The following is a 13083-nucleotide window of genomic DNA, read 5'->3' on the forward strand; positions in this document are numbered from 1 at the left end:
GTAATATCTTAACAGACTGGCAGTAGTCTTGAAATTGAGCAACTGGGCAAAGCCGTTTCACTTTCCCCAACTTTTCATGTAAGACGGGAAGGCTGAGGCTCTTAATGTTTGTTCCTTCCATAAGCTGTGTTGCTGCTGTTGCTGCCTTTTGTAGACAGGTGTGTTTTAGGAGTCACAGCACCTAGCGACTGCTGTTTTCACCGTTGCCAAGTGGCACCTGCTGCACTCACCACACTGGTCCCTGGGCCCCTTGCCTGAGGAAGTCAAGGGTATGAAGAGGTTTCATACAGACGCGCCACGTTCTTTTCTAAAAGCAATTGTGTGTCTTAAATGCATCCAAGTCTTTTCCTATGTAGAAATTGATCTGAGAAGCACAAAGAAGCAAAAGCATACAAGCTACAGCCTCGGAGCTGAGAGAGCTCGTCCTGACCCAGCCTTCGCTGTGCCTGCAGGGCCGGCCGTGTGAGATTGAACAGTGGAGTCAGCACAGTGCCTGCCCTGGAGAGTAGCAGGGGACCGGGAAGATAAGCTCTAGGCAGGCCCAGTAAGACCTCAGGGGACCTGCCCACCTGGGGGGCCAAGGAAGTTTCTGGAGGAGGCAAGCCCCCGGCTGAGTCCTGGAGGAATGAGCCTGGCACAGGACATTATGGGAGAAGGGCCTTCCTGAGGGAACAGAGCCCGATGGTGCAAACCCGCTTACCTGGGCTACATCCACAGAGCCAGGCCTCGGTCCTGATGGCAGGGGCTCTGTCAGGGCCTCTGACTGGAATGCAGTATCACGGCCAGCTCTGCGTGTTGGACAGGCCCATCTTGTGGCAGCTTAAGTGACAGACTTGGACCTGGCAAACAACAGTCCAGGGTAGGAGCTGGGGGCCAGTGGACAAGCCCAGAAAACAGCAACAGAGATCATGACAGGGCCACAGGCTGGAGAGGTAGGGCCATCTCAAAGAGAATGAAGTGAGATGGGATCGAGGAGAGGAAGAGCTAATTCTGGCAGAGAGGGCATGTGGCAAGGTCTCAAGGTGCTGTCTTGGAGGAGGCTGAAGGGTGCTGGGCAGAGACCCAGCAGGAGAAGGTTTGGGTGGGGGTGGATGAGGGTTGAGTGGGGTTGCTTTTGCTTCAGTCGATTTTCAGGAAGAGGTGAGAAAGTGTCCATCCCAGTGGGTGGCTGGGAGCGTCTCCCCCTGGAGGCCTCTTCGTAGGGAGAGCCAGCGAGGGGCCAGTTTGTATGGACGATGCCTCAGGGCATTTATTGGGGCAGAAAGGCAGCCAGAGACTCAAGCATGGTGTGCCAGCCCTGAGCCCAGTTCCCACAGAGTCCCCAGAGGCTTGCTGGCTGTGGGTGGCCGCAGGGCTGCAGCCTGTTGGCCCCATAGCTCGGTTTGCTCTGAGGCTTATGTTGACAGAGGGCATGGTGCGTGTTGTTTAGGGTCCTAGTGGGGGAATGAACTGGAAGGTCATTTCTTTCCAGATGTTGAAACCCAGCTGTTAAGTGAATTGTTGCATTTAGATGCAGTTGTGGCTTTTGAGGATGGTATGTACAGGCCATAATTTGATGGTATGCGGTGGTTTAGAGCTAGACATGCCCCGTGACATAGCCCCTTGCACAGAGCGCAGCTGGGAGGCTGCACGAACGATGGCCCTGCAAGGAAGCAGAGTGGCCAGCACCCCGCCTGCTGCCCCAGCCGAGCTCTGTTCCTCGGGAAGCTGAGGAGAGTGGCCGGCACCCCGCCTGCCTTCCCAGCCCAGCTGTGTTCCCCCGGGAAGCCGAGGAGAATGGCCAGCACCCCACCTGCTGTCCCAATCCAGCTCTGTTCCCCTGGGAAGCCAAGGGGAGTGGCCGACACCCGCCTGCTGCCCCAGCCCAGCTCTGTTCCTCGGGAAGCTGAGGAGAGTGGCCGGCACCCCGCCTGCTGTCCCAATCCAGCTCTGTTCCTCGGGAAGCTGAGGAGAGTGGCTGGCACCCCGCCTGCCTTCCCAGCCCAGCTGTGTTCCCCTGGGAAGCCGAGGAGAATGGCCAGCACCCCACCTGCTGTCCCAATCCAGCTCTGTTCCCCTGGGAAGCTGAGGGGAGTGGCCAACACCTGCCTGCTGTCCCAACCCAGCTGTGTCCCCCTGAGAAGCCAAGGAGAGTAGCCGCATCTGCCTGCTGTCCCAACCCAGCTCTGTCCCACTGGGAATCCGAGGAGAGTGGCCACACCTGCCTACTACTGCTATCCCAGCCCAACTCTGTTTCCCAGGAAGCCAAGGGGAGTGGCTGGCACCCGCCTGCTGTCATGACCCAGCTCTGTCCACTTGGGAAGCCGAGGAGAGTGGCCGGCACCGCCTGCTACTGCTGTCCCGACCCAGCTCTGTTCCCCGGGAAGCCAAGGGGAGACGTCGCCTTCAGCCTGCAGGTGCAGGTTGGCTGATGACTGAGCGAAAGGTGCAGTGCTGTGTCGGTAACGAAGGCGCCAGAGAAGCCACACTGAGGCCGTGGGAAGGGGATGTGTAGCACCCCATGGCTTCACACGGAATCTCCCTAAATGCAGAGGCCACCACACAGAGAAGCCGCCCTCTCCCCTTAGCACCACGCTCCCCTCTGTACGTGCCTCATGGGCATAGGCATCCTCTGGGCACCACAGTCGTGGCTTCCCCGGGCTTGCCGGCCCCGGGGCTGCACCTTACAGGCATTTGCCAACCTTCTCGAACGATCCCCTCTTTCCACCCATTTCTCCTGCCTCTGGAGCCAGCGGTCAGTGGGCCTGCTGCCTCGGGAAGCTTCAAGCCCGCCCCTCTCTGCCCTCAGGTTGCCCCTGAGGCCAGGAGTGACCTCATGGAAATGGAAATACGCTCCTTAAAGTGATAGCCTGAGAGGCCAGCGGCAGATACCTCAGTGTTATTGTTTTAGAGACTGAGTTCTTTTTTTTTTTTTTTTTTTTTTTTTGAGATGGAGTCTCGCTCTGTCTCCCAGGCTGCATTGCAGTGGTATGATCTGGGCTCACTGCAAGCTCCGCCTCCCGGGTTCACGCCATTCTCCTGCCTCAGCCTCCTGAGTAACTGGGACTACAGGCGCCCACCACCACCCCTGGCTAATTTTTTGTATTTTTACTAGAGACAGGGTGTCACCATGTTAGCCAGGATGGTCTCGATCTCTTGACCTCGTGATCCACCTGCCTCAGCCTCCCAAAGTGCTAGGACTACAGGCGTGAGCCACCGCACCCAGCCAAGACTGAGTTGTTTATTAAATAAAGTTTTATTCTGGGAATAAAATGGGAGTCCAGTTTCCCATTTTTTGCAGCATCTATTAAACAGGGACATTCCTTCAGCTTCCTCCTGTAGGAGGGTCATGGAGGGTGCAGCACAGCCCCGAAGACACAGGGAGTGCCGTGCTCATCTTCCTTTTTACAGGCAAAGAAGTCATGTCCCATGGAGGAGAAGGGATGTTTCTTAGTCTTTCCACAAACAGGTGCTGAAGCTGCGCTCATGCACCTCACATGCTGACCTTCTTATGTCTAGCGAGTGCTTGGGATCACAGCCTAGAGGGTGCTAAGCCCAGGGAAACAAAAATAAGCTTGGGCATGTGCATCCGACTGTGCCCCACGCAGCCTCACGCATGGCCGACGTGCCAGTGCCTGTCTGTGAGCCTGGGTTCATCTTTCACATTTTGTTTTGATTGGCTTTGAGGCAACGCCACACACCAAGCCTAGACCCCAGAGACACTCTTGGTCTGAACTTCATTTAACGGTGATTTTCACAGGACTTCTTTTTGGAGAGGGATTAGAAGTGAAATGGCTCAGCAGCACTTAAAAGCGGGGAAGTAAAGCCCTCCACGTGCGCTTGCTGCAAAGCAGCAGCCAGAGTACTTCGCGAAGGATGTGGCGTCTGCACAAAACATCTGTGGTTTTCATTGAAAAACGTCTTGGCTTTAAAATCCACACCAAAAGCATGGCTGGAAATGTGTTTTTCTGTCCAAAGAAAAAGGTTTTATGACAAGAACTTTATTAAAATAATTAGAAGCCAGTCTCCTTGGGATGATGTGGACAGTTGAAAGCAGAGGGCGGCCCCCCTGAGTCCTGCTGCCTGTTGGTCAGGTTGGTCAGAGCCGTGGAGGAAGCCTCGGAATGTCGGTCAGAAAGGACTGTGGGGCCAGTGCCTTCCAGCGTCCAGGGCAGGGCCCTGGGTCCGGCAAGAGCCACAGGACTCCTGGATTCCAAGGCATTCTCTGCATCCCACCACTGACTAGACTCATTTCTCCCGTCCCAGCCCTGCGGCGGGAGTGCCAGACACCAACTCCACGCCCACTCTGAGGCCAGCGCCATGTTTCCTGTGTCGTACACCGTGTTTGCGAAATCGCCGTGCTGTGTGGTGAGGTCTGGGTCAGTGAGAAGAAACCTCTCAGTCTAGGAATGGAATCACGCATAGAAGAATGTTACGGAGGTTGTATGGACAGGACCAGAGCAGAGGTTCGGGCAGCTCCAGCTGGTGGGCCTAGTCCTGCCGCCTGTGCTCTTGGCACGATGTTGTCAGGACCCAGCGACGCACTGTCTGTTGTGTCTTGGACACCACAAGGGCCACGTCACGTGGTCCCGACGGAGACCGAACGGCCGACTGAGGTCAGGTGCCTCCTGTCTGACCGGGGGCAGGAAGCTTGCTGCCCCCAGGCTAGGTTCACATTGTTTCTTCGGCCCCTGACGATGGCTCTCGGGGCACAGTTCCTGTGTCCTCGGAAAGCACTTTCTACAGCTGCTGCAGAGGCAGTTCTAGGGGAAATTGTGTGGACTGGGTCTCTGCAGAAGAAAGAACAGAAGTAGACTGCTCAGAAGCCACCCAGGGTCTCCTGTGACTCCCATCTGAGCTCCAGAAGTGAGTTGCTTGGTGGGCAAGGTGCCTAGGTGTGGATTTGATGCATGTTTGGAGGGCAGAGTGTGTCAGCACTGACTTGAGCAGGCTGAAGCCACACAGTCCCGCGCGTCACTCTTCTCCCGTCTGAGCTCGGTCGTGGGACGCGGGGCACCAGGATCAGGCACCTCGTGCCCCTGGCATTGAGATGGGCCCTCCCGCTGCCGTAGTGTCCCTGACGGTACTCGTGACCCCTGGCCCTCTAGAGAGTGACCCGCGGGATCGTCACCTGGTGTTGAAGCCCTGGGGGCTGTGTCACCTCCACCAGAAATCAGAGGAACTTTTCAGTAACATTTGTTTCTTCCGGTCAAAGTTGATCCTTTCACTGACATGAGTGGGGGATTTCATTTTGTAATAAAAGCTGAATGAAAAGGTTTTAGGGCCAGCCCTGCTGCCCTCTGCCATGATGTTTCTGGAAGGTCCTTGGTGGTGGGAAGGGACCCTGGGCCCGGTGAGCGCATTTTTGGCTGCCCCCAGGGAGGGGCCTCTGAAAATCCATACAAAGGGAGGCGCCTATCGGGTGATGCACTTGGCCCACACACGTGTGCTGGGGAGGCCGTAGGGACACAGAAGTGTGCTTTGGTGCAGGACAGGCTGGGCTGAGCAGCTCCAGAAAGTAGGCGTTGGTGAACCCCTAAAAACATGGACCTTCTCCGGCAAGGGCATGGTGAGGGGTCCCCCAGAGTTCACGGCACACGTGGGAATCGTGCAAACTAGGCTTCGTGGTGAAAATACCAGGAGACTTGTAAAAATTCATAGAAAATGCGTATTTTGAAAAAAACTATGCATGGGTTTCAAAATGTTTTTGCACCAAAATAAATTCGCACTAACTTATTATATCTGGACAGGATCTAGTTTGAGGCACTAAGGATAAAACATCAGTTTGAACAGAGCCCTTCTCTTGAAAAGAGCCCTTCTGTTGAAAAAAGCAACTTGAATTCTGCTAAAATGGAAGCCAGAACAAACAGCAGGTTTACAGTGAAGCTTGGGTGGAAGAATGGTGAAATCATTGATACTTTATGAAAAGTTTATGGGGACAATGCCCTAAAGAAATCAGCGGTTTACAAATGGACGACTCATTTTAAAAAGGAATGCAACGGTGTGGAAGACGAAGCCCACAGCTGCAGACCATCCACATCAATTAGTGAGGAAAAAATTCATCCTGTTCGTGCCCTAATTGTAGAGGACCCACAGTTAACAGCAGGAGCAACAATTGACACCATGGGCGTCTCAACCGGCTCCGCTTACGCAGCTCCGCCTGGAAAATTGAAGTTGAGCAGCCTTTCCACTCAGTGGGCGCCAAAACCATCACGTCCAGATCAGCTGCCGACAGAAGCAGAGCTTTCGGTGGAAATGTTCAACAAGTGGACTCAGAGTCCTGAGAGTCATAACAGGAGATGGAGCACGGCTTTCCCAGGACCATCCTGAAGACAAGGCACAACCGTAGTACTGGCTGCCGAGAGCCAGAGGTGGCCCAGTCACAGTAGAAGCAGGCTGGTCAAGCAGGAGTAAGGGTCACTACAGCAGGTTTGGGGAATGCCCAAGGCATTGTGCCTGTTCTGGAGGACCAAAGAATGAGAACGTCTGCTTATCCTGAGAGTGTTTTGAGAAAGTTCCTCAGCAGTTTCGCAGAAAATCACTGGGAGAGCTTCCCCTGACAGGCCTTTTTTTTTTTTTTTTTTTTTTTTTTTTTTTTTTTTTTTTTATCCTGAGGTAGAGTTTCGCTCTTATCACCCAGGCTGGAGTATAATGGCATGATCTCAACTCACTGCAACCTCTGCCTCCGGGGTTCAAGCGATTCTCTCGCCTCAGCCTCCTGAGTAGCTGGGACTATGGCGCACACCACCACACTCGGCTAATTTTTGTATTTTTAGTAGAGATGGGGTTTCACCATGTTGGCCAAACTGGTCTCCAAACTCCTGACCTCAGATGATCCACCCATCTCAGCCTCCCAAAGTGCTGGGATTACTGGCGTGAGCCACCATGCCCAGCACCCCACCCTCCCCTGCCACCAAGAGTCCTTCTCCACAACAGTGCTTCTGCTCACTCCTCATTAAACTAGGAAACCTTTGCAAGAGCTTTGAAGAGAAACTGTTAGGCATCCACCTTCCAGTCCTGAATTGGCTCCTTCTGGCTTCTTGTTTCCTAATCTTAGAAAAGTCTGTAAAGGGCACTTATTTTTCTTCATTTAATGTAAAAAAAAAAAAAAAAAAAGACTGCATTGACATGGTTAAATTCCCAGATTCCCAGGACCCTCAGTCCTTTCGGGAGGAACTAAATGGCTGCTGTCACCATTACAAAAGTGTCTTGGACTATGATGGAGCTTAAGTTGAGAAATAAAGTTATATTTTTTGTCTTTTAATTCAATTTTTCCACACACTTTGAAGTCCCCTTTTTAAAGGCTCCACTTCTGTTCCACTGTCCTCACCTGCACAGGCCCCTTGCACCTGGACCATTGCAGGAAGACACCAGACCACCTTTCTCATGGGGTCCTTGCTGTCCCCCGAAAGGGAGGCCATATTTCTGCTCCCCTCACCCACAGAGGGAGTGCAGGAGACTCTGAAAGTCAGCAGTGATTATTAACTCAGAATCGAAGGCGGCAGCCCAAATGAGACATGAAATTGCTGAACTTCCCCACACACTGATAGCACACGCATGCATTCATAGCACACACATGGATCCATAGCACACACACACACTCGTAGCACATGCACGCATTCATAGCACATGCATGCATTCATAGCACACACAGATTCATAGCACACACATGCATTCATGGCACACGCATGCATTCATGGCACACGCATGGATTCGTGGCACACGCATGCATTCGTGGCACACGCATGGATTCGTGGCACATGCGCGCATTCGTGGCACGCGCGCTTTCGTGGCACACGCACGCTTTCGTGGCACACGCATGCATTCATGGCATACGCATGCATTCATGGCACATGCATGGATTCATAGCAAAAGCTGATAAGATCAGTAGACGATGGACTGATAAGTTCTTTTGTGGTAAGGAGTGCTTTTTCCCCTTTCCAAATAGAATATTTTCCTTATTTCCCTAATATAACTTAAAGAATTTCTCAGTGGTTCTGTCTTTTCCAGTGAGTTCTCTTACATTTGTCATCCGTTTTCCCTTTAAAGATTCTTAAGCATCTTAATTGCGTTGTAACTCCCCTTACACCTGTGTGTGTTGGTGTTCTAGGGTGACTAAGGAACACGTGGGCTCCCCAAGCAGGGCTGGCAAGGGCTCTCGGCCCTTTTGGCCACACACAGTCCCAGCACTGGGGGCAGTGGGTGACTGCACATTTCTTCAGTGGGAGCTGTGGAAAGTGCATTGTAGCAGCAAGGGCAGCCTGATGGGGCGAGTGGAGCTAACCCTGTCTCAGAAGAGAGGATGGGCAGGGGGGACCTGGCCTGGGAGGACTGGGCAGGGAGGACGGGGCAGGACCAGGGAGGGGTGTTGGTAGGACAGGGAGCTGGCTTCACTCCCCCAGGTTAATGCAGCTTGTGCCATGGGGGTTACAGAAATATGCAGAAAACAGCATATCAAGAAACAGCGATGCTCTCACTCTCACTGAGCAAGTATAGTGGGGCTTGTTGGCTTGCATTGTGAGATGTGTGTGAAATGAGCCTGGATCACACGCAGGTTGATTCCCTTCTAATTAAGCGTGGGTCGCCAGATTCCAGCCTGCTGTGTGGAGCCCTTGGGCTGCCAATGGCCGAGGGGGTGCGGGGCAGGCATGATCAGTGCCAGAGGGAACCTTGGGGTTTTGTGACTGTCCCATCCTTCTCTCAGCTGACCCAGTAATGCCTTCTCCTGCCCTTTGCAGAACGGTGGTCATGCCGATCGCCAGCGAGTTTGCCCCGGACGTGGTGTTGGTGTCATCGGGCTTCGACGCTGTGGAGGGCCACCCCACACCCCTTGGAGGCTACAACCTCTCTGCCAGATGTAAGTGGTTCTGCGCATGACCGAGGAGCCGGCTCTGCTCATGTCCACGATCCGCTGTGTTCCACATGTCGGGTCTCCTTTTCAATAACGAGATAAGGAAAGGCAACTTTTTACTAATGACCGAGGTCCTGACCATACTGGGAACCAGTCCATTTGGAAGGCTCCAGAGAACTCAGAGTGGGCAGCGGGAGCTCAGACCCATCACCTCAGGCATTCTTTGCCCAGGAGGGGCCTAGGGCACACGAGGCTCCCTCTCTGGGATGCGGGTGCCCAGGAACCTGCAGGCCATCTCCAGGGGCAGGTCCTGGTCCCACCGAGAGCTGAGATGCGCCCTGTGCTGCTTCTCTGGCAGGCAGCGCTCCTTGGAACCGTAAAGGGAAGTTCCTGGGAGCACAGCCAAGTTCAGAGTTGGATGAGGAAACCTAGGATGTGGGGGTCCTCTCGGGATCAGCGTTAGGGGGCATGCTGTCAGGACGGGAGGAGGGGCTGCCCAGCGGTGCTCCCACTGTGCCTCAGTAACTCACAAGGAAATGAAAACCTCCTGGCATCAGCGCTTGGCACATACAAAGGACTGGCCACCTCCCCCACCCTGGAGTCCCTGAGGAGCCTGGAGAGCCTCCTGAGGCCCAAGCTTCCTGGAGCCTTGGTCCTAGCCCTGGTGACGCCCTCAAGGCCCCGGCGTCCATAGTGTGCGGCCCTCCCCACTCCTATTGGCACAGGCGGCCAAGGAGGGGCCCATCTCTCAGGTCCTTGCATGGGGAGGGTGTGGCTCCCCCAGGAGACCGGAGGCGGCCCTTGGTGGCCAGGCCTCTGTGGGGCCTGGCACAATCCACCTGCCCCCAGGCTGTGCAGCCTAGCGGCCAGCAAAGTGACCAGATGGAGGGCAAAGAGCTTCTTCCACTGTGCCCAACGCCCCACAGCACCCGGCCCAGAGCACCGCGGCCACCACATCCTCAGCTTCCTCCTCGGTCCGCACAGCTGCCTTGAAGCCCCTGTCACTGTTCCCATCAGATGGGATGAACCGAGGCTTTGGGAAGTTACAGCCTCGCCAGCCCATGATCCGGGCCACTAATCAGTGGCGCGTGGTTCCCGGCTCTCTAATCAGCACCAGCCTGGCCTGGCTGAGGGTGGTGATTACCCTCATCCAGCAGGCATTCCCTCCCGGGGTGAGTGATGTGGGTGCAGTGGCGGGACTGTGGCTCCTGATCAAAGCCAGACGCTCAGACCTGGACGTGGGAAAACCCTCCAGGAGGACATGCAGCCTGTGCACATGTGTACACATACATGTTCAGAGCATGTCAGATAACCAGAGCCCGCTGGGCCGTGGCCACAAGAGCATGGCCATAGCCCCTCTGAGGGGGCCAAAGGGCAGGTGGCCTGCGGCCTCTGGGTGGGGCTGGCTGCCCTCGTCCCCTAGAGCAGATGATTTGCTGATGACAAATCAAAGCATTGAAGCCGTAATTCCTATTCTCAAACAGATCAAAGAGGAAATCCAAAGCCGAAACTCCTCAGCAAATTTATTAAACCAAACCCGGCCCGGCCGTGTATCTCGCCACCCCCGCCCCCAGTCTTCTTACAATGCCGTGAGATGCGTTTCTGGGCTGCACTGGCCGCGGCCCTCCCCTGTTCACACCGCAGTCTCCCGTTTCCCGCTGCAGGCTTTGGGTACCTGACGAAGCAGCTGATGGGCCTGGCTGGCGGCCGGATTGTCCTGGCCCTCGAGGGAGGCCACGACCTGACCGCCATTTGCGACGCCTCCGAAGCATGCGTTTCTGCCTTGCTGGGAAATGAGGTACGAAGACCCCAGAGACCCCATGGGACACTCCACACTGACAGGCTTGGGGTTGTGGCCTGGCTGCCCGACAGCCCCAGAGTGTGAGAGCCAGTGGGTCTCTGAGCACGTGGGTGCCGCCGCTCCGCCTTGCACCTGCCCCCACCCCTGCGTAGCTCTAAATGTGGCAGAACTGTGATGATGGCTGGACGAGGTGGGTGGGGCAGGACTGGAAGGAGCCCTTTTGTTGTGAGAAGATGGCTCAGGGTCCTCTGCAGTGCAGCTGCACCCGTCCAGTTCAGGGTCCCTCTGTCCTTGACATGGAGCACGTTGTGACCAGAGGTTTTCTGTTTCTCTCTTCATGTCCTCTGTGGACAGTCAGCTTCTCTAGGGAATCCTCATGTGGGTTTCGATCAGTGGCCCCGAGGCGGGCTGGGGCTCTTCTGCCCAGCAGGCCTATCTGCTGCTCTGAGCCCCCAGAACATGGCTCCCTGCTGTGTCCTTACCAACACTGCTGGAGGGAGGCAGAGACGCTGTGGTCTGTACAGCCGGGCCTCCGAGGCCTGGGCAGAGACAAAGAACATTCCAGGAGCTCGGGGTGAGAGCACCGCCTGCAGCGTTTCACTCCCGCGTGATGTTGGGGCCCGGGCCTCCCTGCTCAGGGGCTCGGGGTGAGAGCATCGCCTGCGGCGTTCCATTCCCACGTGATGTTGGGGCCTGGGCCTCCCCGCTCCAGTGCAGGTCCTGAGAACAGCCGCCCGAAGTGTGGGGGACTCGGGGGCCATGTGTCCACGTCACTTGACCACAGGAAGTGGAGAGCAGGGCAGTGCGGAGGCTCCAGCACACCAGATGCAGAGGCCTTGCTGGGGGGCCTGGTGGGAGTCTGCCTCCCGTGCCCTCTGGGACTGCTGTCCCCAGCCCGGCAGTCCTGAGGACAGTCTCAGAAGAGTCGGGGTGACAGGGCACTTAGTGGGCGTATCCTGGTGCTCAGTGGTTTTCACCCCCATTGGATGCTCAGCCCCCACTCTGGGGGGCTTCTCTGGAAGCAGCATCCTCATTTTCAGCTCAAGGAAAAGGCAGCACGCTGCCCTCCGACCTCACCTGTCTTTATAAAAAGATCTCCCCTGCCCCTTCTGTTTGGGGAACCAGTGGGGCGGCAGCAGCTCAGACGCCCTCGGATCAGTGCTGGCTTTTGCCTGCCCGTGGGTGCTCCAGACTGAGGTGCTGGTCCCAGGCCCTCTGTTCATCAGATGGGCGGTCACACAGTCACAGGTCCCCTGCACCCTGGGCTCTGGTGTCTGATGGCTCCTACTGACAGGTGCTCTGGCCTGGCATTGTGGGGTGGGGGGGGACAGAGGGACGGCAGGGACTGCAGCCTTCCCAGGACACTCTGTGCAAGCCTCCCCGATGGAAAGCTGGCCCTACTCCAGGACGATCCAGGTGCCGTGCAGCTAGGGGCAGCACCCAGGGGCACTCAAGGTCACAAGCGGTGGGGAAATGTCAGGTCGCACAGGTGGCCACCGTCCCCTGTCGTTAAGCACAGCTCTCGCGGGGTCTGGTGTGCAGGCATCGTTTGCCTTGTTCTGGAAAATGCAGAGGCAGGGTCTGCTCTCTGGCCCGCTGTCTGTGGGTGGCCTCAGCGTGTGCACTGCGCCTCGAGGTGGCCAGCACACAGGGCACGTTGCAGAGGACGCCTCATACACGTGGGTGTGGGTGCTGGCATTCTCGTGAGCGTTAGAACAAAAAGGGGTCTTCTTCCCCAGTGCAAACCCCATTATGAGAGGAACCCCCTGGTCACAGCCAGTTCCCACCTCCACAACCTCTGCCCTCTGTCCCTGGGAAGCAGGTTGCTTTCCCAACGACTGGTAGCTTGCTGCTAACTGGGGGCCGCTTTAGCAGAGGAAGCCGCGCGTTTCTGACCTGGGTCTGCTCGTGAGAGCAGGGTCTTACTGTGAGCAGTCAAGACCCCCGCCTTCCTAGGGCCCCAGGCCGCCGCAGCACCAGAACCTTCCTCCCTCCCCTTCTGTCGGGGCCACTGTGAGGGGCAGCATCAGAGACAGCAGAGAGGGGACCTGGGGCTGCAAGTCATACCTCCAGCCAGGGCCTCCCCAGTCAGGGGTCTCCCCCTGCATCAGAAGCGGGAGCAGCACAGGGCATCCTCCGGGCCCCTCCCGCCCCCCTCAGCAGGCCTGCAGCCATGGCTTTCCCAGAAAGGCCAGTTTTGTAATCCTAAATTTTGAAAGATTCGCTCTGAGACAAACCTGCTTTATTTTCCGGGAAAGGTCTCATTCAGTCACAGGCCTAAAGGCCAAGCACACCAGAAATATCTCCAGGTGACAGAAACTGCCCGGCCCAGCAAGGGGGCCTTTCCGGACTGGGGAAGCCAGGGCGGTGCGCGTCAGCTGTGTGTTCCTCCAGCCCTTGCCTTAGAGGGTCCATCCGAGAGAGAGGGGCAGCGTCCTTAGAACCTGCAAAG

At 56.1% G+C, this 13083-nt stretch overlaps 1 protein-coding gene across 10 annotated transcripts in view; it reads left to right on the top strand.

Moving 5' to 3' along the window:
• Positions 1-13083, top strand: part of HDAC4 (histone deacetylase 4) — a 351316-nt gene that overhangs the window by 322827 nt on the left and 15406 nt on the right. For all 10 annotated transcript variants that reach the window (XM_033229648.1, XM_033229654.1, XM_033229652.1 and 7 more), the window contains 2 exons: positions 8718-8836; positions 10495-10628. In XM_033229648.1, coding sequence (XP_033085539.1) covers positions 8718-8836; positions 10495-10628 — 253 coding nt within the window. The remainder of the gene's footprint in view (positions 1-8717; positions 8837-10494; positions 10629-13083) is intronic.

Source organism: Trachypithecus francoisi, unplaced genomic scaffold (assembly GCF_009764315.1).
Source record: "Trachypithecus francoisi isolate TF-2019V2 unplaced genomic scaffold, Tfra_2.0 Lachesis_group13, whole genome shotgun sequence".
Taxonomy (NCBI): domain Eukaryota; kingdom Metazoa; phylum Chordata; class Mammalia; order Primates; family Cercopithecidae; genus Trachypithecus; species Trachypithecus francoisi.